Genomic DNA, 25,337 nt, shown 5'->3' on the forward strand with positions numbered 1-25,337 from the left:
GTAAATGAGCCTGATTGTTTATCAGGAGATTGAAGCTGGGAGGCACCACCTTTTTCAAAACATTTTTAAAATCAGTCTTCATGTTTTATGTAGAGTGTGGTTTGATATTTATTACAGTGGTACCTCGGGTTAAGATCTTAATTCGTTCTGGAGGTCCGTTCTTAACCTGATGGGGCCACCCGCTGCTGCTGTGCCACCCCCGTGCGATTTCTGTTCTCATCCTGAAGCAAAGTTCTTAACCTGAGGTACTATTTCTGGGTTAGCGGAGTCTGTAACCTGAAGCATCTGTAACCTGAAGCATCTGTAACCCGAGGTACCACTGTAATGTGATTCTATTAGTTGTCGTTTTTGTTATTTTGAGATCATCACTGTACAAAGATGGAAATAGAGTTCTGTTTAAAGTGACTGCTTCTAAGGACTTGGGCCAGAAAAAGATGTATAATACTTTTCAAGTTTTAAGTCTTAGCATTTCTTCTAAATGTTGCTGCACACTCACATTCCAGACATCAGAGAAAATATTCTGGTGCCTCTATAGGGCAAGCTCACCTTTGTTTTCTGAATGATTCCGCCACCTTAACCTCAGCTGACTTTTTCCTCTATAGGATGCAATTTGCTCTTCCTGTCAGATTAATCCTTTTGGTATAAGCTGAAGAGAAATACCAATCTACAGAGTTTCGGAAGCCCGAATAAATAGAAATGTCATGTGCAGGAAAAGGCTATTTCCAGCTCAGCTCTTGTTCTCGTTTTTTGTTTTTCTCAAGAGTAAACGAAACTCTTTGGGCTTTGCAGATATTTAAAGTCACAGATGAATGCCTTCTGAGCAGCCCATTTGACTCTCTCCCATAGAACAGTTCTGGATTAAATGGGCTGTGGATGGAAGTTTAAGCTGCTTAACGAAATTAGAAATATTCAAGCATCAGAAACATAAGTACCAATAGTTTAGAATTTTGTTGTGGGCATCTTGGTGCATTCTTTCATTATCTTGGCCTTAAAAGCCCTCTTCAGCCTGCATAACTCTGTTACCATTTGTGTAACACAGCACTTTTGGCACTCTTGTTTGTTATTTATCACTCCTTCCTACCTACCATGCGCTTTTATCTATGCAAATATCTTCAATTCTCTTCCTTGAATTCCTCCTCATACCCCACAACTGCTGCTTAATATCTACTTGGAGCTAAAAGTCTCAAGCATATCATTTTATTTCTGTGGGGCAGTGTGTCTAGCTGTTAACCAGAAGGTTGGTGGTTCAAGCCCACCCAGAGATGACTGTCGGCAGGATTCCTGCATTGTGGGGACCCTTGAGGTCCCTTCCAACTCTACAATTATGATTCTACAATCATTTTGTTTGCTTTTGGTGTCATACACTAGGAAAAGCACTGTGTATGGCTGTTGCAACTGTTTCGATTCTGGTCTCATCCTCTTAATCTCTCCCGTCTATTGGAAATGAGAGGTGAAAGCTAAGGTGAGCTTCAAGTATCTTGTCAGGGTGCAGTAACTGTTTCCAGATCTTAAATTCCTTTAAAAGCTAGGCCAGTTGCTACTTATTTGACCTTTGACTCTTAAGGTGCACTGATTTTTGCACCAGCTTCTTTTCCTGGAAGATATCATGAGAACAGTTTATAGTGTTGGTAACAAGCCTTGATTGGAAGTCTATGTTTGATGCTCCACTCCAAAGTTTGATGTAGGCAGGCAGTAGTAGTTGTTTCACCTGCAGATTAATTGGGTGTCTTTGAGGGCATAATTGAGAACTTGCAAAATAAGAACCGTATCTCCTGGTGACAGAGACACTGGAAATTACTAGGTGTTTGGAGGGATTTGAAAAGATTGTCACTAAAAACCTGGTGTGAATGGGTTTGGACACTTGCTTCAGCTAAAGAGCTGTTGTACAAACTGAAAGGCTCCAGAGAACTAACAAACTTTGACTCGTTTTATGGTACATAGCATAGCTTTATTGCATACATCCAGTTGGGGGATCATGGAAGGCTTTGGAGAGACCTGCTTGAAATGACTGCAAGAAAATTTCAGCCCTTATAGTGTAACTATTCAGTAGAGCACCTTAGGGTTGGGGTTTGAGCCCCATGTTGGATGAAAGATTCCAGCATTGCAGGGGTTTGACTAGATGCCTCTCATGGTTCCTTCTAATGCTACATGATTCTGTGAATACACCACCATCACTGCCTAACACTTAAAATTCATTGTTCTACGCAACTGATTTTTTATTACCATTGTTTTCTTGGTATTTTTGTTTGGTTGTTTGTTGCAAGGTTTTTAAAAAGAAGAGCTCGCTTTTCTTGTGATGTTCAGATTTGTTGGCGGGGAGAGTTCCTGCCTCTTAATTGAAATCGTGCCTTCCCCATCTGGGAGATTTGTGTTGTGGAGCTGGGGCTCAGTGGTGTAGTGGTAATTTTAAGTGCAGATAGCATATTGACAGTCCCCATAGCCATGTTCCCAAGGCGAACTCATAGCCGTGCCCAACAGAAGTGAACAAGAATGCTGGCAGCTGTGTGTGTGTGTATCTATATCAGGCTTCCTCAACCTCGGCCCTCCAGATGTTTTGGGACTACAATTCCCATCATCCCTGACCACTGGTCCTGCTAGCTAGGGATCATGGGAGTTGTAGGCCAAAAACATCTGGAGGGCCGAGGTTGAGGAAGCCTGATCTATATCTATATATAAACATATATACTTGCCACTGAAGAGAAGCACTGCAGCACATAGTATGATACCCAAATCATTAGGACAGGCTGTCTATTGTAGAATAAATTGGCAAAAGTGTTAGGGTGTTGAACCCTACCCCATAGGGTTGTTATGAGGGCAAAGAGGGTTGCTCCTCTCTCAGGTATATTGCTGTGGTGCTCTCAAAAATAAATGTCCTCACTCCTTCTGTGGAAAAAGACCTGGAACTGTATTTTCCCTGTTCTTTCTTCACAACACCACTGCTTGGGAGAGCTACACTTCAAGTGCTGAAGGAGAATTTGGCTCTTGAAGCAAGTTTGCAAGAGCTGCTGAGAAAGACTCAGTTTTCAAGTGGGCAGCTGGAACCCTCTGAGCCTGCAGATCTGCTAATGGGTAAGCCACCCAAAATGGTAGGTTACCAGCCAGCCTACCTGCCCATCAGGTGGTTTGAGGCAGCTTCTGGAGAAACAAGAAGAAATGGTGGCTTCTGGGAAAATCTTGCTTCTGCTGATCTAAAAAAACTGTTGCAAAGCACATACCTTATGACCTCCATTAAGACCACATTGCTCAGTTATCAAACTGCTTATTTTAATATGAATTCAATTGTAGACCAAATCTATAATAATCGTGTGCTCCCCCCTCCCCCTTCTCTTTTTCCAACAGGATTATTTTTACCCGCGATATTTGGGTGAGTTGCAGTGATAACCCTTTGCTTCGTACTATTTTGTTGTCACTTTCTAGGCACAGTTAATATCTGCCCCAAAATGTGCCGTGTAACAGAGTACATCTCTTTATCTTAAAAGAGATCATGTTGCTGATTCTTCTTTTTCAAAAAGAGGCACATTTTATTTGCATACAATTACAAAGTAATACAGTTATAATGACTGGCTATTATTCAGAGAATTGTGAGCCTTCAAAATCTATTACCCTATTAAATTTGTGTGGAACATGTAAACACTAGAATCTTGAGGAAACTATATTCTGTCTTGAGTAAATTCTTCAGATTCCCCCTCCCCTCAAACTAGATTAATCACAGGTCCTAATAAACTTTAGCACCATTGCAACATCTGCATTTCAACGCAACAATATATTTTGACAAAATTAATAACGTTTATAGCATTTGAATTGTGTTTTTTCTAATAAGGCAGTTGTAGTCTAAATAGAACAAACAAGCAAACATGCTAAATAGAATACCAGGAAATCAGAAGTTAGTTAATATGCCAACTTGCTTAGTGATAATGTTTGTTTTTGTTCTTCAGGATGTATTAGGAGGTATGGGTCACCATATACAAGAAATCCAAATTTCCATACATGTGTGCATAGTAAGTATTTTTCATATTTCTATGTTACTAAAAGAATACAGTATTGTTGGTTGTTGGCTTAAATGAAGAGCAAGTCGAGTCCATGTGAATATTACCCAATGCTCCTTGTAATTCTTCTCATCAGACTTCTACATTGCTCCATTGGATAAAATATTGCCAGTATTTGGATTTCATAATAAAATATGGTTATGGTGGGCAATGATATAGTGGATAAGGAACATGGAAGAGTGAAGCTCTGGTACTTTTTTGTCATTAGTGATGGCATCATCTGCTGGAGCAAGCTTCATCACTTGTGTAAGATCTGCCAGGATTCGACGACGGCTCTTCTCTGCATGTGATCCCTTTGTGAGATAGGCTAGGATCAGCTGGCCCAGTATTACCCAGTGAACAAAAATTTCCGCAGCATGCTAATCACTGCACCAACTTTTGCCAGCTCGCTTTGCTATAACGCGGGTGGCGCTGTGGTCTAAACCACTGAGCCTCTCTTGGGCTTGCTGATTGGAAAGTCGGCGGTTCGAATCCCCACGACGGAGTGAGCTCCCTTTGCTCTGTCCCAGCTTCTGCCAACCTAGCAGTTTGAAAGCATGCCAGTGCAAGTAGATAAATAGGTGCCGCTGTGGCGGGAAAGTAAACGGTGTTTCCATGCGCTTTGGCACTCATCGTGGTGTTCTGTTGCACCAGTAGTGGTTTAGTCATGCTGGCCACATGACCCAGAAATCTGTCTGTGGAAAAACACCAGCTCCCTTGGCCTGAAGCGAGATGAGTGCCACAATCCCATAGTCGACTTAACCATCCAGGGGTCCTTTACCTTTTTTTTACCTTTCTATAACAGTTGGGTATAAAACCATGTTTTGCTGCTTTGTAGTATATAGATAGAATGGATCAAGAGACCTCTTTGGGGAGGTGACTATGGGGACTGTCAAGATAAGTTCATGCGCTTCAAAATTCCACACTGTGCCATAGGTGACAGGAATAAGTCTAACCTCCCTCCCACCTCCCCAAAAAACCCCTCTCTCCATCTCCTTCCCCCATTCTTCTGTGGTCCAAGTATGAGGAACTACTAGGTAACCTCTAAGTTCTGATTTTTCAGTTCAACACAGTTCAGCATTGGACCTGAGGAGGACAACAAGTGGAAGTTCAATGGTGCAGCCAAGAGTGCTTGCACTATAGCAGAACTGTTTTGCTGAATGGAGTCCATAGCGATTCAAATATCATCTTACCTTGCAGTGGTGCCTAGTCTCCATCCAGTGTAACGCCATTGCAAGAAGGTCTTGGAGCTTAAGAAACAAGAAGGGACTCACTGACTTCCTTGCAATGGCATTACACTGGATCAGGGGTGTCAAACTCAAATTCATCGGGGGCCGCATCAGCAGTTTGGTCACCCTCAAAGGGCCGGTTGTATCTGTAGGACTATGTGTCCACTCTTTATTATCATAAATTATTGTCACTGCATTCAATTATTACTGTTTTTTGTAATAATGTAAGTAATAACTAGCTCTGAAAGCAGAAACATAGTCAGAATAATGGCAAGTAGATATTCAAATGTACATTATTGTACAATTTATTGAAAAATGATTTTTGGTAACAGACAGTAATTTATTTTTTTAAAACATACAAATATCACCAAACACTGTTTATTACACATATGGCAAACACAAGGCAGCCGTTGGATCTGTCACATCACAGGATAGCATGCGCTCAATATAAAAACAAGTGGAGGTTTCCTGAATGCATGTAAAGTGGAGGTTTCCTGTGTAGAACGGCCGGCGCCGCTAGAGGGCAGACGTTCTCTGGCTTGTAGGCTGCCGTGCATGCGCTGAAGAGGCGGCTTTCTTGTGTCAAAAAAAAAAAAAGGTGAGAATAAAAGGTGAAGGCTGGGGGCCAGCGGCAGCTACACGGGCCAAATGACGAGGTCTGGCGGGCCGGATTCGGCCCGCGGGCCTTGTGTTTGACACCCGTGCACTGGATGGAGACTAGGCACCACTGCAAGGTAAATTGAGGGAGAGGCTTCTGATTATTAGAGTGCTGCTGGGCCCTCCAGCATCACAGTGGAGGGCATCCAAGCAAAATCCCAATGTACTTAAAGTTGTTAATATACAAAAAATATATAAAATTAAATTGCCAAATTTCTGTGGATATTGGGAGGCCAGAACCAGCCTGTAGGGCACAAGTTTTCTACCCCTGATATATAGAAATGTAGCCTAAGTGTCTTATTACAATCTGGTCAAACAGGCCATGTAACCCTGTCAAATGTAGGGAGTCTTTCACTAAACGACATGCAGCCTACGCTTCTCTTTATCTTTCAAGATCAGAACCCATTAACATTGTGAAAGATTCACCTAAAAGTTAACAGATGTGGCTGTAACTTAATTCTGGGATTAATATGCAAAATCTTAGCAATTGCTGCCTACAAAACCCTTTTTATTCAATGCAGAATAACCCTTTTTGCAGCGATTTTAGAGCTGCTCTGCTATCAGTGCTCAGTCGTGTGGTTGTGCTACAAAGTTCCAGCTGCAGGTTTTTTTGTGGTCACTATTTAGTATCTGTAGCAGTGACAGCTCTTCCTCCATTCATTGGCACTGCCATCTACCACCATGGATTGGGCCCAGGGGGAGAGTGTAGATAAGTAATACAGCAGAAGCAGAGCTGAGTTGGCTTGGGCTGTTATGCAGACCTGAAACCAGACTATGTGTGGCCAGGTGGGCTTTTGGGCCTGAGAGGACAGTAAGAGGAGGTGATGAGAAGTGGTTAGCTTCTACATTTTAAAAAAATATCATCACAATCATACCATACCCCCTTGTTAGTGTTATAAACTCAGATATATAAGCTAGGTGCCAAATGGCTCCTTTAACCAGGGTTACAGTCGCCAAAACGTAATGCCTAGTTGCCATTTTGGGGCCAGAAGACTTGAAAGTTGTACTTTTTCAATATGACTTTTTGGTTCCTGACACAGTTTTCTACTGTTGTCCATCTTTACAACCTGTAAATTTTTTTTTGCTAGACAGTGTAAGGTGCTTAGGGGGACAGAGTGCCTGGCTCTAATTGAAGAGGTTGGCAAGCATTGTAAATATATACATCTTAATACTTCAGATGGGAAGGAAAAATAGAACACACTCGGTTCTGTTTTTCTATTGTGATGAAAGAAATCAACAAATTATTTGTGTGCTAGGCAGATGGCATGGTGGGGGCTGCGCCATTTGCCCGACACAATTGCTGCTTGTATTGAGCCAAAGGTGAACTGCTACGGAAGCTCCACTAGTTCCATCTTGATAGTCAAGATAACTCCACAATTAACTGGTAGTAGTTGTAACCATGAGGTCATATATGCTTATATTCACTTGCTTTGATATGAGCTAATTGGCTTGCTTTGATGTTATCCTTATCTGTGGGCTTGGGGTGCTGGGCTCTGAGCCCAGAAAGGAGAGCTATCTGTAAGATGTGGCTCTTTGCCAGGTGAAATGATGGGGAGTCCTGGGCAAAGTGGCACACGCTACTTTGTGTATAAAGAATGTATGAACATTTGCTTGGGCGCGGGCAAGCCATCTCCTTTCTGCAATGTCCCTCCTGTGTTTGTAAAGGCTGGGAGACTTAGCAGGCTGATTGGCTGTAAGTCTACACCTTTCTCTTAATAAAGCACTAGAACTTGATCACTCTGGTGTTTCTGACATCCTTCTTTGGTATCCCTGCACCCAAACGCTCCCATGAGCCGTCCTGCAGTTCAGGGCATTGCTTTATATTGGGATGGGGAACAATGAGGTGTCAGTGAGGTCAGTGCAGTGCAAATGTGTTGGCTAGAGTCCGGGCATGTTTGCACTGCACTGATCTCACTGTTGCCTTCCTCCTCCCACCTTTCCATTGTGATATACAACAGCAGCAGAGATCAGGAAAGCAACATGACCCCACCCCACTGTCCATTGCTGGTACTAGGGTCCAATATTCTTTCATAGTATTTCAAGGTGTGGTTAGCGCTAGGCCTGGGTGATATATTGGTATATTGATGTATATTGATATATTTCCCAGGACTGGTATGTGGGGGCAGACCGCAATGACAGCTTCACTCAGCAGTATATCGCTGGTGAAACTGTCACCGCTCTTGAGTCCCTTTGCCTCCAGCGCACTGAGGGAGAAACAAACTATCTGGGAGCTGGAGGCAGAGGAACTCGAGCAGCGGCACTTTCACCAGCGATATGCCATCATATTCTTCCTTGGCGGAGGGAGAATCAAGCTGAATCATCGAGGTGCTTGGCTACCGCTGCTTGGTCCATCTTTGGGGAGTGGGGAGCAAGCGGGCAAGGTAGCTCGCCCGCCCCCCATGCCAGTGAAGGCAGAGGGAGCTTGGCCAAGGAGTCCCAAGGTCCTTGCTGCTCCACCACAAGTGGCAGGGGGCTCAGGGCTGGCTCCATTGGGGGCAGGAGCTCTCCTGCCCCACAGCGGAGCCTGGCCATGGGGCCTCAGGGCTTGCTTAGCTGGGGCCAGGAGCCTTTCCACCTGGCTGAGCAGCAGGCTGGAGCCAGCTGTATTGGCCACAGCCCGTGAGGCGCTGGGGTGAAACCAAAAGCCAATGCAGCTTTTTTCAACATCGTGGTATTTCGCCAAACCGCGATGTTTGAGTGGTGATACACTGTGATGTTGAAAACCCAATATCGCCCAGCCCTAGTTAGCACTACCAGAAGTTTTTTGCATGTGTGTACTAAGGACATTATACACATTGCTGGAAAGGCTGGGATAATGAGAGTGAGCTCTCTTGGTATGGTGGTCACCTTCACTGTTGAAAGTAAGAGTGAAGCAGTGAAACCAAAGATATCCAAAGCATTGTGCAAAGAAATCCTTTGGAAGGTGAGAGAAAGGTGAGATGATTGGATATGGAAGGCCTGTAACATGCTAACTTTTTGACTAGTTATGTGCACTGTTAGAAACTGAGATATGAAAGCTAGGAGCTAAATGGCACCTTAAACCTAGTTTTTGGGTGCAGCAACGGATTGTCTAGGCGCAGGGGGTTTTATAACAAGAATACAAAGCTGAAAATGAATGAACTGCAGCGAAAATATGTTCATTTACCACATGGTCTAGTCCTTTCCCTGCCCACCCCCCTAATATTCTTCAGAGGGTCTCTTCTAGTCTTCAGAAAGTAGCTGGAAGTGGGGAGGCAGAAAAAGGTCCTCTCTTCCTTCCACTCTGGAGTTTTAATCTGAAATCTTAGGCGCAGTACTGCACCAAGAGCTCAGAAATCCTTGTCGCAAAATGCACCTAGAACAATGGGAGTTTCGAACACTGCCCATGTGCAAAATTTCTCTGTTCAGAGGACAACAACAGAGGCATATATTGTTTGGAAATGAGGCTAAGAATGGGAGTGGTGACCGGGCAATGGAAAGCATGGTTTAAAGAATGCCATCTGCTGAGCAAGAGAGAAGAGGAATAGAACAGATGCAGTGTTTTTCCTGTGCGTGAAAAATGCTTCACATAACATTTATCTTAACAACAACCACCTGTAAAGTTGGGTATGTAAAGCTATGAACTCACTAGGTTGCCTAAGGCAATCTGTTGTCTCTCAGATCCTGGCAGGGAACCTCTTACTTAGAAATGCTTATGCTGTGCCTGAGAGATAGCAAGCCTGCCTAAGGCAACATATTGAGTTCACGGGGTACAAACAAGAAACCTCGCAGCATGCATTCTTGGCTAACAGATTTATACAAGGAAAAGAGACAGACTGAGGACTGGCGTGGGCATCATAGTAAAAGGATGATTAGAATCCCTTGTCCTTTGCTACTATTGTTCTTAACACTGGCATAGCTGACACACAGATCTCACCCATGGTAAGATTTATGCCTGAAATGAATTATGGGAGGTGGTAGGCATGATAATTAGTCAAGAGGAAAAGTTAGGGTTCCTTGCTATGCCTGTGCTATAGAGATACATAGAAGTTAGAATAGTATAGAACTCCTGGCTTTCTGATTTATGTGGGATACTTACTTTAAGAGGAGAGTAAAGTGCAACTGAACAGGAAACAACATAATACTCTTCAAATGAGTACTGACTTGGCAAAGTGAAGGTGGCAGCTTAGCTTGGTTTAATTTTACTGCAGCCAAAGGATTTTTGTGTGCTTCTGTGGGATCTGTTTTGCTGCATTGGCTGTTTTCAATATGACTTTGTGAATATCTCAAATCATTTAGACAAGTAAGCACTATTAGCAACATTTCACCTGAAATATTTGAATACCATGTTACGTCACTGCTCTACTGTCTTGTCTGCATCTTGATGATACAGGTATTTGCTGCATTACAGTGCAGACCTGTGGCTGCCGAGTTGCATTCCACTGATTAGAGAGACTGTGATTATTCACGAAGGCTTCATTAGAGAAAGCTCAAATGTGTGGTTTGGGAGTGCTCCTGTATCCTGCCTCCAACTATATCTTTCTTCAAGGTCTTGCTTACTATTACATACTTGGAAAACTTTGTGATGGGGATTGTCTTTGCCTTTCAGTAAGGCTTCTTTTGTTTTAGTGTTTAACAGTCTTATTGTAGAGACGTTTTCAAACAGTACAGTTTATGGCTTTCAAGATTTTAGCGAATTTTATAGGTATGCTTCCCTTTGGCAGAGGATAGTCACATGCCACTCCTTGAGAATTAAGCGTTCTTTCCTCCCTTTCTTACAAGAGAACATTCTGCTTCAATTCAAGATAAGTTCCTATCTCCAGAAGAAGAATTCCTGAAGAACTGTCTTGTTAGGCTTAGGACATAACATATATAATTATTATTAATAAATTGTATACCATTTCTGCAATTAATGTTTTTTCTTCCAGAATGATGACTTCAAGTCAGAATGGGCAAAGTAAATGGTTCCCACATTTTTTTCTTTAAAGAGTGAGCTCTCCGGGACAATAGTTCATTTAGCTTGGCAAGTGTAATAACCTTTCTCTAATTGAGCAAATTGCCTAGAACAGTGGTTTTCAACCAGTGTGCCGTGGCACCTTGGGGTGCCTTGAAGGATGGTTAGGGGTGCCATGGGCAACTCTCGCATCTTTCCCTCTTTCCTTCCCTCCCTCCTTTGATGCCCTCTCGCATCTCTGCCTCCTAAAGGCTTGCACAGTTGTTTGTTGCAGCTGCCCTGGCTTCAAGCTTCCCAATAAAATGGTGCCTCTGGGACTGGCCAGGAGGGTGCTGGTTGTTAGGAGCTGAGGTGGCCTTGGGATTAAGCAAGCAAGTGGGTGAGGGAGCCAAACAAGCTAGTCTGCCAGCCTTTGCTTTTGGGAACGGACAGACAAGTAGGAGGCCAGGCAGGCAGGCACTGTGCGGGCCTTTCTTGTGCTTGCTGTGTGCAGTGCCTGTCAGGGAGCTGAGTGCCCAGTCCTGAAAGGGAGCCTTTCCACCATGCAGGCCCAGAAGTGCCCACTACTGCCTCTCAAAGTAAGGTACTAGCCTCACATTCACCTTTGGCCACTCTCCAATGGGCCACTAAGGCTGGGGGCATCTTCTTCCCAGCTCCTGTAAGGCAGTGTAAGGAGGCAGCTCTCTTTGGGGCAGGGAGGGCAGCTCAGAGACCGGGGCAGTGGCGGCGGCTGCCCGGAGGACTCCTAAGGAGAGGGGAGAGGAGGCTGAGGAAACCCTCCACAAGGGAGGGTGTTTGAAAAAGGTTGAGAGGCTGCCAGCTCTGCAGGCAAGGGGTGACATAACTGGGCTCCTGAGCCCCACGGGGTGCTGCAGAAAGTATGCAGTTGGTCAAATGAACCGCGGACTCCAAAAGGTTGAAAACCTCTGGCCTAAAAAACAGTGTCTTGTGGCAATGCAGTGCTGCCATCTTTCTTTACAAAACAATGCTAATAACTGCCTCCTTTCTCCATCAGTTTTTGTTTATAGAGGCAAACAATGCATTTGCCACCTCCAGAATTTGTTTGAATGGTAATAGCAATATTGTCTTAAATAATTTGATTCCAGGGTAAAAATTTTATGTGGTGTGTTTTCAACCCTTCCCTCCACCCCCAGATTTGCCAAATCAGTGTTTGCCTAGTCCATGTCATAAAGACGGTACGAAAACATGTGACGACTTGAAAGGCGGATTCCTTTGCCGCTGCAAACCAGGCTGGCAAGGAGAAAAATGCAATGAAGGTAAGTCTTGTTCTGTGCTGCTTGTGGCTGTGTGTTCACGATGAGGATAATGAGATGGGGAATGGTTGCGGCTCAGTGAGATGCTTCGCATGTAAACCTTCCCAGGGTCAATACTACTACTACTGCTAAAATTTTTATTTATTTATATGCTACCCACCTGACTGGGTTGCCCCAGCCACTCTGGGCGGCTTCCAGCAAATTTAAACATCAAACATAGTAAAACATCAAACATTAAACATTTCCCTAAACAGGGCTGCCTTCAGATGTCTTCTAAAAGTCAGGTGCAGTTGTTAATTTCCTTGGCATCTGGTGGGAGGGCGTTCCACAGGTTGGGTGACACTACCGAGAAGGCCCTCTGCCTGGTTCCCTGTAACCTCACTTCTCGCAATGAGGGAACCGCCAGAAGGCCCTTGGAGCTGAATCTCAGTGTCTAGGCTGAACGATGAGGGTTGAAATGCTCCTTTGGGTATACTGGGCCAGAGCTGTTTAGGTCTTTAAAGGTTAGCACCTACACTTTGAATCATGCTTGGAAACGTACTAGCATCTGTAGGTAGTGGTGGAAAAGACTCCACTCTGAAATCCTTGAGAGTTGCCGCCAGTCGGTGTAAATCAGGGGTAGTGAATCCATCTCCCATGTGACAGATGCAGTCCCTGTGGCTTCTCCTTACCCTGCACAGAAATTGGGCTTGAAAACAACCTTTCATGGACACCAAAAGGAGGAATTTTTCTATGGTGCAGGGTGAGTTTCAGAGATGAGTGTCCACAGCTGGGGTGGGATAAGTTTACCCTCCCCTCTCATGCACTCCAACTTTTCTGCTGAAAACCCCCCTTTCCCACATGACAGTGAAGTTTGAAAACAGCCATCTACTGCATTTGCAGCACCGAAGTGAATACACCCAATATTTATCCTTTCTTTATTTCCAGATATTAACGAATGTGCCGAGCAGAATGGTGGCTGTAGACATATCTGTTACAACACACTTGGCAGCTATCGCTGTGCTTGTAATAATGGGTTTGAACTCGTGGATGACAATAAAAGTTGCAAAGGTAAGATGTGAGTACAGAGTAAAGCTTAAACCACTTACATGAACTTCTTCATGCGTATTGGTTCATTCACTCCTTTGCTGATTTAAAGCAAACTGATAGTTTGCTGATTCAGAAGAAATGCCAAACTAGGATTTGCATCAAACCAAGAAAGGAGGAATGCCAGGAGCAAGGAAGCAAGCGGAAGAGGAGGAAGCATGGGTTACGTCTGAACTGCCCCAATGATTTAAGCTCCCTTTTGTGGGAATTGAACATTTAGCAGAGTTTTGCAGAAGAAAGCCCTGGGTTGTTTGACCCTTTAATTTGTTCCCTCCTGTAAAAACTGCACAAGACTCTTAAAATTTAAAGAACAAATAACTTTTACTTAGTGTAGTTGCAGATACAGATTAAATATACTGTGCAGGTGGATATTTCTTAAATTGCTAATACAGGGTGCATAATCTGTTACAGACTATTCTACTCCGAGGCAGAAAGCAGCACAACATAGCGTAGCTGCTGTAACAGTTAAAGACTGTTCAAGTAACTGCCATAACTGAACCAACTGCCATAACTGCCACAGAGCATATGACATCACAGAGTTCTCACAGCTCTTACAATTAACCCTTTACATGTGATGTGCTTTTTGGATGCTAACATCCCACACCCTTATGTACTATGGGGCTATGATTGTTTCATTTTGTTGTTAGTCATGACTCCAGTGCTTTTCCAGTAGCCTACTGCACAAACACCATTAGAATGAGTGAAAGCTCGATAACATCAACGTTATATGATGATTTCTCCCGAGAGGCATAGCCGTGTTGGCCTGTCGTAGCAAAAACAGGGGGAGTGGGGGAAGGTGATGAGATAAGACAGGGGAAGGGATATATTGATTGAAAATGTATTGTATTGTAACTTTTGAATAATTTTTTAAAGACAATTTTATTCTGCACAAGCTGTTCAAGTGAACTCTTTTGCATCTGATAAAATGGGTTCTAATCCATGAAAGACAAATCAACAATACATTTACCAGTCTTGGTGCCACAGGACACTCCGTTCTCTTTATTAGCATGTTGCCACTGACGGCTAAATTGAACTGTTGCTAATACTTCTTAGTTTCTTACAACTATGGCTTAAGATTCCAGTACGAAAAGCCAAGTGTGCATGTCTAGGCATGTCTGTAGTTATACCACAGAACTGTCCAGCACCATAGCAAAGTGGTGATTCACAAAGGATTTGCATGTTGGGTTGTGCCAGAGTGCCCCAGCTAACCAGCCTACTTGGACTCTGAAAAATAGTGCCTTGTGAAGTGTAGATTTTCTTAGTTTTTCTATATATTGCATTGCATTAGCTCATGAAATAAGAGTTGAGTTTGGAAATGTATGAATATTGCAACAATATTTGGTGGGAATCTTCCTTAGAATTATTCAGGAAATAGTCCAGTAACAGTGGCTAAGTAGCAGTAAGACTGAGGGTTTCTTTCCTGCCTATGTTTTTAGTAAACTATGTAAGACTTCTGTCTTTTCAACAGAGTAATGCTGTTGCAGTCTGCTTATGGAAAAAACCCTACTCTGTACCCATTCTCTTTTGGCAGCCTTTCTAACCTGGTACCTATCAGATAGATAAGCACACATGTGCACACATATATCTACAATTCCCATCATCCCTGACTCTTGGACATGGTGGCTCAAGCTACTGGGATTTGTAGCCCAAAATATCTGGAGGTACTAGGCTGGGGAAGATTGTCCTATAGCGTAAGTGCCTTCTAGATGTTGCCAAACTACAACTCCCACCATCCCTGGCCATTGAGCATGCTAGCTGGGGCTGATGGGAGTTGCAGTTCATGTCTGCAGTTCTAGGATCAGGTCTATTAAACACACATTTTTAAATCCAGACCAAGAGAGTGGAAGGGAGTGCAGGTGACATCATTTTTCACGTCCTGCTGTGCAAACAAAGGTCATATATGCTTCATGTTCTCGTTCACATGAGTATGCAATAGCGAATTTGGATATGAATCTGCTCAAGATCTGTGCACATGATTCCAGCAATAGAATCACATGCAGAAGCATCCTCCTGTGTGTGTGTGTGTGTGTGTGTGTGTGTTACTGGATTGAAAAGGCTTTGAAAATATGTTTTCATTTTTTCCTCAGCAAAACAAACAATTTGTCATTTCCTAATTCTGTGATCCTTTTTGTCCCACAAATTCTGACCTTACTTTATATTGCTGTCACATTTTTCCTGTGATTTTTTTCAATGTTTCCTCTCTCAATAATGTGGTAGCATTTTACCCAAGGTGCTATACGGCTTACAAAACAGCAGCTTCTGGTTTCTGGGAAGACTGAAGTCATTTCCTACTTCCATTATTTAGTTGTAACAATGGAATGAGAATTGACTCTGGACCAAGATGGAACTTGGGAACGATAGGCATTGAAAGAATGTTGACATTCTGATTATTGCTGTTGATTTTTGTTCCTTTTCAGATATAGATGAATGCACAGTATCACCAGGCATCTGTGGAGAAGCTCAGTGTAAAAACGTGATAAGCTCTTATTCGTGTGTCTGTGATGATGGCTATGTTTATGATGATGTCAGAAAGGTTTGTGAAGGTTAGTAGATGGAATTAATTCTACAAAGATAATTCTGAGGCTTGATAGATTGCTGTTGTAAAGTCCTCCCACTTTTATAGTTATTTTTAAGTCTTTAGGGCAATGATTCCCAAATTCCTTCCTCACCCTCGACCACTTGAAAATTTCTGGTGGTCTTGTTGAACCTCTTAAAGATTGTTTTGCCCTTTGTAGCAATCATAATGTGGGGTGCAAGATGTGGTATGATTTTTAATTCTCTTTGTATTGCTTCTTTTATTTCATATGTTGCATTTTTTATATTACAGTTTGCACTCCAAAGAATTCAAACTAATATAATAAAATGCAATATAAGAAACAAAAGACAATTGAAATACAGTTTAAAATCCATGTGAATATGTAATGTGGACAGTGCTGCGTACCACCTGTATGAATTAGTGGTCTGTGAACTACAGTTTAGGAACCCTTGTTCTAGAGAGCTGCTATCTTTTGAATATTTTTTTTAGCATCACCAAAATTTTTGGCCTCATTTGTTTACTTAAATTAAGCCTGCTTGAGACATTGTGGCCATGGTGTTTTCTTTGGATAGCGACCATTCAGCGCTGATAATGCTGCAAACAGGTTGCCTCATAATACCCCTAAAGATGCAGTAGTCGATGAGTCTTCCCCTTGCAGAATGCCAATACATAACCAACAATGAGTCTTGGAAGGTTCCCCTGGTAGACAAAATTAACAACCAATTTTAGCCCCAAAAAATTTCAACAATCTCAGTGGAACACCTTCCACTTGGGTGGAACTAGGGTGACTAGGGAGAACTTGGTATTATGAAGCAATCCCTTTTTTTTAATGTCATAAACGTACTACACAATTTCAGAGATCAGTAGATAGACATGGAATAGGACAAACTGAATCATATTAACATCCTGGCCATGCTTTCACTAACCATTTTCTAGCACTGATCTTGGAGTGTGGCATTCATTCCTGGATCTCAAAATTAGTATCCCCAGTCTCGCCTCTGATCCCTTTATGCTTCATCCACAATTTTACAATATAGGCAGGACCCAACCAAACGATTCATTGGAGAAGTGTGAGATTAGATAGAATTAGGGACTTTTATGACAATGGCATACCCCTAACAGGTGAACAACTGTCAACAAAATTGGGGAAGAAGAGGGAGTGTTCGCTTTATAGGCACCAGATCACCCACTTTGTCACCACCCCAAACTGTCCTTTCCCAATCCACCAGACCCTTGACTCCACTCAGAATTGTAATACTCATTGCAACTCCAGAGTCCCCCCAAAATGCTGTCTGTCATATATGAAATTATTAATGATATTAAAGCAGAGCACCTTGAGTGCCCTATGTTCCCCTCCACCTGCCCCAGAGGGAATAAGACATGCTAGATATTACTTTTGGACAACAGTTGTTATTGTTGTTTTTAAGCCTAGCATATTAAAAAGGAATGTAAGAATTTGCGTCTCTGCTTTCTCCGTTGTTGCTGGAGTATAGATGTGGACGAGTGTGAACAGAAATACTGTGAGCAAGCATGCGTCAATTTGCCAGGAAGTTACAGCTGCCACTGCAATGGAAGAGGTGGAGTAAAACTTTCCAAGAACATGAACACCTGTGAGGTAGCTTTCTTACTTCTGTTCAACGAGATAAGAACAAAAGAATGCAGTCCCAAAACTTTGAAACAACTCTTTACAAAGGGAAATAGTCCAACTGGCTCAGACTCCCTAAGACTGGAGGCAAACCCATTAAAAGACCAGCATAACTTCAAAAACAGTGTGTGCCTACAGTGGATTTCTGTTCCTGGGATGTAATTAACTTGGTATTTGTTGCCTGCTTTCTCCTCCCTCCCCTTAATTCTCAAAAGGAAATATTAAATAGGAACATAGGAAGCTGCCTTGTTTGAGGGCATGCTGTTTGTTTATCTTGCTTATAATTGTCTATTCTGCTTGAGAGCAGCTCTCCAGGGTTTTCACCGGACATGCCAGGGTTTGAACCTGGGACCATCTGCATGTGCCCGCTCACTGAGCTGCATCATAATCAACTTATTCTTCTTTAGCCGTGTCTAAACATTAATTTGGTTATTATTGGACAGTTGCAGTGGCATTGAATTATCAGTGTTTTGCAGATAAAACAAATAAAAGAAAATAGCTGTTTCTAAACCTTGTCTTAAAGTTTTATGTGTGCATATGTGTGATTTGCTTTTCTTCCTGCAGGACATTTTGCCCTGTGTATCTTTCGCTGCTGCAAAAAGCGTTAAATCCCTCTATCTTGGAAGAATGTTTAGTGGTACACCTGTTATCAGACTACGTTTTAAAAGAAAACAACCAACGCGGTGAGAATCCATTTTTAATTAAAGAGGAAAGGTCTTTTCTAAACACATGCTAAACTGGGGGATAGGTATGGGTCAAAACAGATTATCTTTCCATGATCAATAACTTGCTGTCACTATTGTAGACTGAATTCTAGAAAAGTATTTATGGCTACAGACAGTACAGTGGTACCTCTGGTTGCGAACAGGATCCGTTCCAGAGCCCCGTTCGCAACATGAGCAGAACATGATGCGGGTGTGCGCGGGTCGCGATCCACTGCTTCTGCGCATGCGTGAGCGGCGAAATCCAGAAGTAAACCTTTCCAGTACTTCTGGGCCGCCGCGGGACGCAACCTGAAAATGCTCAGCCTGAAGCAAACGTAACATGAGGTATGACTGTATGGTCATTTGTAGGCAGCAGTCATGACGCTTGCAGTCCCATGTCACAATAACATAGTGTTCATAAGCAGACATGGGGAGCCTGTGGCTTCTCAGATATTTCTGGACTACAGATTCCACATACCTGACTATCGGCCATGCTGCCTGGGGTTGATGGGAGTTGGAGTCCAGTAATACCTGGAGAACAACAGATTTCCCTATCCCTGTCTTTAAGGTACCGCAGGATTCTGCAGTCATGTTTGTCACCTAAGTGGATGATTGAAACTCCCTACCATTTCTTGGCATGCCTTTGGATGATGTCTGTGCCCTTGGGTGCGCTCACGCTTATGAATGGCAGCTGTTATTGACAACGTCATTCTATATCCTTTATAGTCAGTACCTGCATCTCTGAAATGAATCACTTAGATGGAAAGCACACTGTGTTTCCTGCTTCCTGAAACACTGCATAAATAACTGATTTTTATTTCTTGTATCCTTGTGGCCAGACTTGTGGCTGAATTTGACTTTAGAACCTTTGATCCTGAAGGCATCCTTTTCTTTGCTGGAGGCCATCGAGACAGTACATGGATTGTCTTGGCTTTGCGCAATGGACGGCTAGAGTTGCAACTGAAGTACAATGGAATAGGCCGTGTGACCAGCAGTGGACCAATGATCAACCATGGAATGTGGCAGACAGTGGGTATAGTACAGGCTGCTGTTCTCATGCCTTATAACTCTTTAAATCCAACACCTCCCAACTGTTTATTTAGAGCTCTCTGTATTTCTCAAATGATGAATTCTGACACTTAATATTTTAATGCAGAGTATCGTTTTATTTTTCTATAACATGATGTCAATTGCTAACCCCTAAAGGACACTTTAAGAAATAGTAAAAGCATTGCTTTTTTAATAGTCTTGAATATTATTGTGTGCAAGAGAGAGAGACTCCTTATTTGTTAAGGAACTAATGGATAAAACACATCCTTTGCAGTGCTTTCCTCATAATTCCAGTCACGCCCATTCATGTCTGGTTCAGTTCCTGAACTACCATCAAAACAAACAGTTGCCTCCATTCAGTGGAGCAAACTGAATATAGTTTGTTTGTGTGTATGCATTATAGGAGGAATTCATCGACATGCTGTTAGAAATGTTCTATCAGCGCAAGATTTCTGCTTGCCCAGCAGAACCATCTCTCTTCTCCCCTCTGCATGCAGTTCTAGGGGTTTTCCCAATGCTGCCCAGAACCAAAGGACCAGGAGGAAAAGGGGAGGAAGCCTTACTGCACTAGTGGATGTGCTTGCACGGGCTTCAACTAGCAGGACCAGTTAATTAAATCTGGCCCAAAATGGGGGGGGGGGGATAATACCTTAACAGTATAGAGTGCTCTCACGTATGTAAAATGATGGATTAGTTAAATGTTTTTTTGTTTATAAATAATTTAGACTTACAGTGGAAATATGTAATGCAGCTAACATGCACAGGCTTGTCAGCTGTAGCAGTAAAACCAGAATTTCTGGGTTACATAATGAACATCTTGACCAAAAAAACCTAATTGTAAAGTAATGCCAGCCCACAAAACCCAAAAAGAAAACATTGCATTTATCAAAATTAATTCCAGATTTTTACTGCATTGATTGGTAAAGCGATGAATTTGTATGATATCATTGTGGTTGTGTGTGTAGAATCCGGTGCTTTTAGTACTGGATGGAAGAAATGTGGACTGGCAAATGCAATTATTTTGTAATTTGATGTAATTGCAAGAGCTTTTCTGATAGACTAGGAAGTAGTTTTAATCCCTGTTAATCTTCTTTACTCTGCCAAAAATTGTTCCTTTAGTTGCACTGTTGTACTTGATGACTTGTAATTCATGTTCTTCCTCATAGTTCTGCATAAGAACGATCAAACAAAAAACTCCACAAGTGATGTATAAATGTCACTGCCCATGAGGCTTGGTATATCTTCTTGGGGGTTTTTGGTAAATAGGATCAGGTGTTAAGAACAAAAATAAAAAGCCAGAGCAAATTTGTAAATACAGTGGTACCTTGGGTTACATACGCTTCAGGTTACATACACTTCAGGTTACAGACTCCGCTAACCCAGAAATAGTGCTTCAGGTTAAGAACTTTGCTTCAGGATGAGAACAGAAATCGTGCTCTGGTGGCGCAGCAGCAGCGGGAGGCCCCATTAGCTAAAGTGGTGCTTCAGGTTAAGAACAGTTTCAGGTTAAGAACGGACCTCCGGAACGAATTAAGTACTTAACCCGAGGTACCACTGTACTGTACCTATATGCTGTTGGCAGTCAGTTGCATTCATCCAGCTAGAATTCATTGACTTGGATTGCTCCCAAAGCTTCCCCTAAAACTACTGTATTTGTGAGTTTGAGGTCTTTCTCCAAATGCCTTTCCCTTTTAAAACATTTTGGATTTATGCAGTCTTTCAAGTGTCCCCGCCTTCTTCTTCCCATTGTGTGCGTGTCTTTAAAAATGTTACCATCTCCACTTGCCATGTTTCATATGATCCTCATTCCTGTGTAACATAGTCTGGTGTTTGCTGCTTGGGCTCCTTTGGGAGAAAGGGCAGGAAATCAATAAGCAAGCAAGCAAGCTTCTACATGGGCTGCTTCCTGGTACATGCAGGCTGAACATTTCCACTTTGCTTCTTTGTTAGCCAAACAGGGAAACCACCTTGTTGCGGCTGCCTTAGTGCTTACGCTTGAACCAGCACTTGTGACTTGTTTCTCCCAAACAAACCATTGCCAGTCGGCTGAAGAAGACTGGAAAAAATTTAAGGACTATTTACAGAAATACTGTAAAACTAAGGAAAGTTAAATGGTGTTGGATTGAAACTGAGGGGTTTCTAGCTGTAATGATATAAAGGAACATAGATGGGGGGAAAAAGGGTTTGAAAAATAAGGTAATGTTATAAGCTGTAATGCTTTAAAAGAAGGATTTGCTGAACAAATAATCTTAATTGGGATACAAGGAGGAGAAGTATGAGGAGGTCTGAGAAATTTGTTATTCAAAAGTATGATTTATGAATTCTATGTTTTTGTTAATGTTTTTGTTTGTTCTGTTTTTGTTTGTTTGTTTAAAAAAATTGGAAAATCTAATAAATATTCTTTAAAAAACAAACAAACAAATCTTGGATTCAGATCATGGTTTGTCTGGAAATAAACAAGTCTGAACCACTAAGCCTGCCACTCCATGGTTTGTTTTCCTATTTGAGGGCAGCAGCAAAGCAGGGATCTTGTGCTGTGGCAGAGAAATCAAAGGATTGCACTGGAGCAATCAGATGGACATCAAACAGGATTGCTAATTTTTCCATCCTAAAAGAGAAGCCATATTCCTCACACATGCTGCTCATGCCACAGCTCCTACATGGTGCAAGGCTACCTGGTGCAAACCTTCCTATAAGATATGATACAGAACTCTGGCTCCATAATCCATTGTACTCTCTCAGGTTCAGAGGATGGTGCTGGTTCCCAGGGTAAAGGGATTAAGGGTTTACCTTGCAATAGTGTTGGAAACTACGAACTATGTGGTCTTCTTCCTTTGCATCATAGAGTCAAGATCGGACTGCAAATATAAAACTGCCATAGGTAAAGGTAAAGGGGCCCCTGACCATTAGGTCCAGTCGTGACCGACTCTGGGGTTGCGCCGCTAATCTCGCCTTATTGGCCAAGGGAGCCGGCGTACAGCTTCTAGGTCATGTGGCCAGCATGACTAAGCCGCTGATTGGCAAGTCCTAGGCTCGGTGGTTTAACCCACAGCGCCACCCGCGTCCCTTAAAACCGCCATAGCATTCTGTAATACTGCCTTCACTTTTGCACATAAATTGGGCTTGCTTATTGTACATGAAAAGCCAAAGGAGGCTTCATCATAGCTATGTGAACTCTATCCTAAATTTCTGGAGAGACAAGAATGCTTTGTGACTACCTGATGATGTGATGTTAGCTCCCTCACCTTTTTTCTTTTTCTTTTGTGGATGCCTTTTGTATCATGCAGGTACTAAACTTCTGAACTAAACCAAACTTCTGAACCTCTTCTTATCTCTCCCCCCCTTCAGATATCTGTGGAAGAGCTGGAGAGAAGTTTGGTTATAAAAGTCAATAAGGATGCAGTTATGAAGATAGCTGTCTCAGGGGATTTGTTTACTCTGGACAGAGGACTTTATCAGCTGAACCTAACAGTGGGAGGTGTTCCTTTTAAGACTAAAGATCTTGTCCAGCCTGTAAGTACTACTGTTAAGTATATATAGGGAGTAATCCACTGGTGTGAGGTGGTCAGCTGGCAGCCCATAGGTCAGATCCAGCCTCTGAATCAAATTCATTTGGTTTCTGGCATTCTTATTGAATTTGTATTTAAGATGTGATAAGATGCCCAATTTCTCTCATAAGATAAAATCTTCCAATTCTCTTTTTGGTTTTGTAGGTAGTGTTGTGGGTATTCCTGGGCACAGGTGTTCGGGACAGTGGAGTCCTCCTTTATGGATTAGCTTTTCCCCAACTTGGTGCCCTCAAGATGTCAGTGTTCAGTAAGGGATGAACTCCCATTAATGTCTATTAGCCCCTCTCCTCATTGTCTTTCCCTCCTAAACTACCATAAAAAGCCTCTTGCATTTCAGCCTTTTCTCATAGGGAAGCTGCCATAACTTTTTTCCATTACTGTGATACCCTATTTGAGGTTGACATGGATTGTACACAGTGTTCCTAGTGCGGTTGTACCGCAGATTTATATGATTCGTTTTCACATAAGGCCATCTTAGTATCTTTGAAAGACATAACCTGACTTTTTGGATTTGCTGTTACTTTATGATTTTATTGCTTTTCTGTGCCCTACCTTGGAAAGATTTATATTTAAGAGAGGTATTCAAGTCTTTGAAAAATAATTTATAAAATGTTTTTAACCCATATCCCTCATTACAAATTTGGCAAAAAACTGAAAGTAAAGCCATGCACTTAATCTTGTTAGATTAACCCACGAATGGACGGGTGCATGAGGGGCTGGAATTGGCTGAATGGCGAGGATATGACCATCCAAGAGACAGTGAGAGTGAATGATAAGATGCAGTGCTTTGCGGTTGCAGGAAGAGGCTCCTTCTACCCTGGCAATGGTTTTGCTGTGTTTAATTTCAGCTATGGTAAGTGTCTGGTTGTGTTATGCTGTAGAAAATACGCATTTAAATTTTGCCGAGAAAGAGAGTCAGTTGAGGAGTGCTGTCTTAAAATTGCCATATCCTCATAAAAAAAAGCTCAACCTGAATTAGAGGTTCAAGTAGTAAAAGAGAAAAAATGTTAGGTATATTAAGCCCCACACAATATAAAAAACTCTGGTTTACTTTTTGCTGCTTGCACTTCACAGTGTATTTTTATATTTCAGTTCGGACTTTTCTTGGTCAGGTCAAAGCCTTCCATGATTTGTTATCTGGTGAAACATCCCCCATGGGTTAAAATGCAATAGTGAGGGTCATTTTTCTCTCTGTGGCCGTCTGGCAGTGTTGATTACACTGAGAGTCGATGTGGTCACCTTCTCAGTGACATGTGCTGAGTTGGGACTAATAATCCTGCCCAGACTGAACACAGTAGAGGCCTTTAGGAAGGTGATTTACATGCACATCCGTTTCAGCCAAGATTGAAATTGGCATTTGCTCCCTGAACATATACTATATTGTGTTATTTCAATGTTACTCACAAGAAGAAAATCTAATGTGGAAGTGCATACCCAAGAAGACTATCTAGAATTAATGGGTCAAGCGAAACCTTGGCATTTAAAATCAGATGATAATATATGCGTACATACACACTTGTGTGCATGGATAGATAGAAGGAAAGATATAGAAGGCTTCAAAAAGTAGTTTAAAATATATGGTGGTTGTACGGGATCATTTTCCCCTGTTGTATGGGATCATTTCTTTCTGTATAGCAGTTGCATCTTTAAATAGGTTGTTTTAAATTCTCCCTAAATTGAGCAATGCAAAGTACAAAAAAAATTAATTCAATATAATGTATACATATGCTATCAACACCCTAGGTTCTTTTGAAAGCAAGGATGAGATAGGAATACAAATAAAAAAATAAAAAGCTATTAATACATTTTTCTGTTAGGGCATCTGGTGCCCTATTTTTTTTTAAAAAAAACCTATTAAGGAAATTAACAAACTAATATTTTATAGAGGATAGATGATCAGTTGGACAGATTATTATTATTATTATTTATTATCCAGAGAGGGACGCGGGTGGCACTGTGGGTAAAACCTCAGCGCCTAGGACTTGCCAATCGTCAGGTCGGCGGTTCGAATCCCCGCGGCGGGGTGCGTTCCCGTTGCTCGGTCCCAGCGTCTGCCAACCTAGCAGTTCGAAAGCACCCCCGGGTGCAAGTAGATAAATAGGGACCGCTTACTAGCGGGAAGGTAAACGGCGTTTCCGTGTGCTGCGCTGGCTCGCCAGATGCAGCTTGTCACGCTGGCCACGTGACCCGGAAGTGTCTGCGGACAGCGCTGTCCCCCGGCCTCTTAAGTGAGATGGGCGCACAACCCTAGAGTCGGACATGACTGGCCCGTACGGGCAGGGGTACCTTTACCTTTACCTTTTTATTATCCAGAGAAGTCCCTTCCTTTGGGATTATAAAACATACTGGTGAATCTTTGTGATATTGACCTGTCTCCAAGCCGGATGCCTGATCTATCTCTCCTTTGTTGTACATTCAGACAGGTATCAGTCAGATACCTGTGCTTCCCACAATCCCAGGTGTGCTGGGTGATTTGACTCATCCTGTCCCCATGACGCTTTATAGCAGGAATTATCAGCAGTGAGCACCATAAATTTTCCATGGTGAATTGTGCCACAACAACAAGGAAGATTAAAATGTGCTGCAAATAATAGCCCCCCCAAAGGCGTTCTGCTCCCAATTTAATAACTGACGTTTTAAAAAACAAAAC

At 42.4% G+C, this 25,337-nt stretch overlaps 1 protein-coding gene across 2 annotated transcripts in view; it reads left to right on the forward strand.

The window, feature by feature from the left end:
- Positions 1-25,337, forward strand: part of GAS6 (growth arrest specific 6) — a 46,694-nt gene that overhangs the window by 13,936 nt on the left and 7,421 nt on the right. For both annotated transcript variants that reach the window (XM_053384354.1, XM_053384353.1), the window contains exons 3-12: positions 3,340-3,364; positions 3,936-3,998; positions 11,978-12,100; positions 13,025-13,147; positions 15,601-15,726; positions 17,213-17,334; positions 17,929-18,047; positions 18,908-19,097; positions 22,467-22,631; positions 23,372-23,540. In XM_053384354.1, the coding sequence (XP_053240329.1) occupies positions 3,340-3,364; positions 3,936-3,998; positions 11,978-12,100; positions 13,025-13,147; positions 15,601-15,726; positions 17,213-17,334; positions 17,929-18,047; positions 18,908-19,097; positions 22,467-22,631; positions 23,372-23,540 (1,225 nt within the window). The remainder of the gene's footprint in view (positions 1-3,339; positions 3,365-3,935; positions 3,999-11,977; positions 12,101-13,024; positions 13,148-15,600; positions 15,727-17,212; positions 17,335-17,928; positions 18,048-18,907; positions 19,098-22,466; positions 22,632-23,371; positions 23,541-25,337) is intronic.

The sequence above is a fragment of the Podarcis raffonei genome, chromosome 4 (assembly GCF_027172205.1).
Source record: "Podarcis raffonei isolate rPodRaf1 chromosome 4, rPodRaf1.pri, whole genome shotgun sequence".
In the NCBI taxonomy this organism is placed as follows: Eukaryota; Metazoa; Chordata; class Lepidosauria; order Squamata; family Lacertidae; genus Podarcis; species Podarcis raffonei.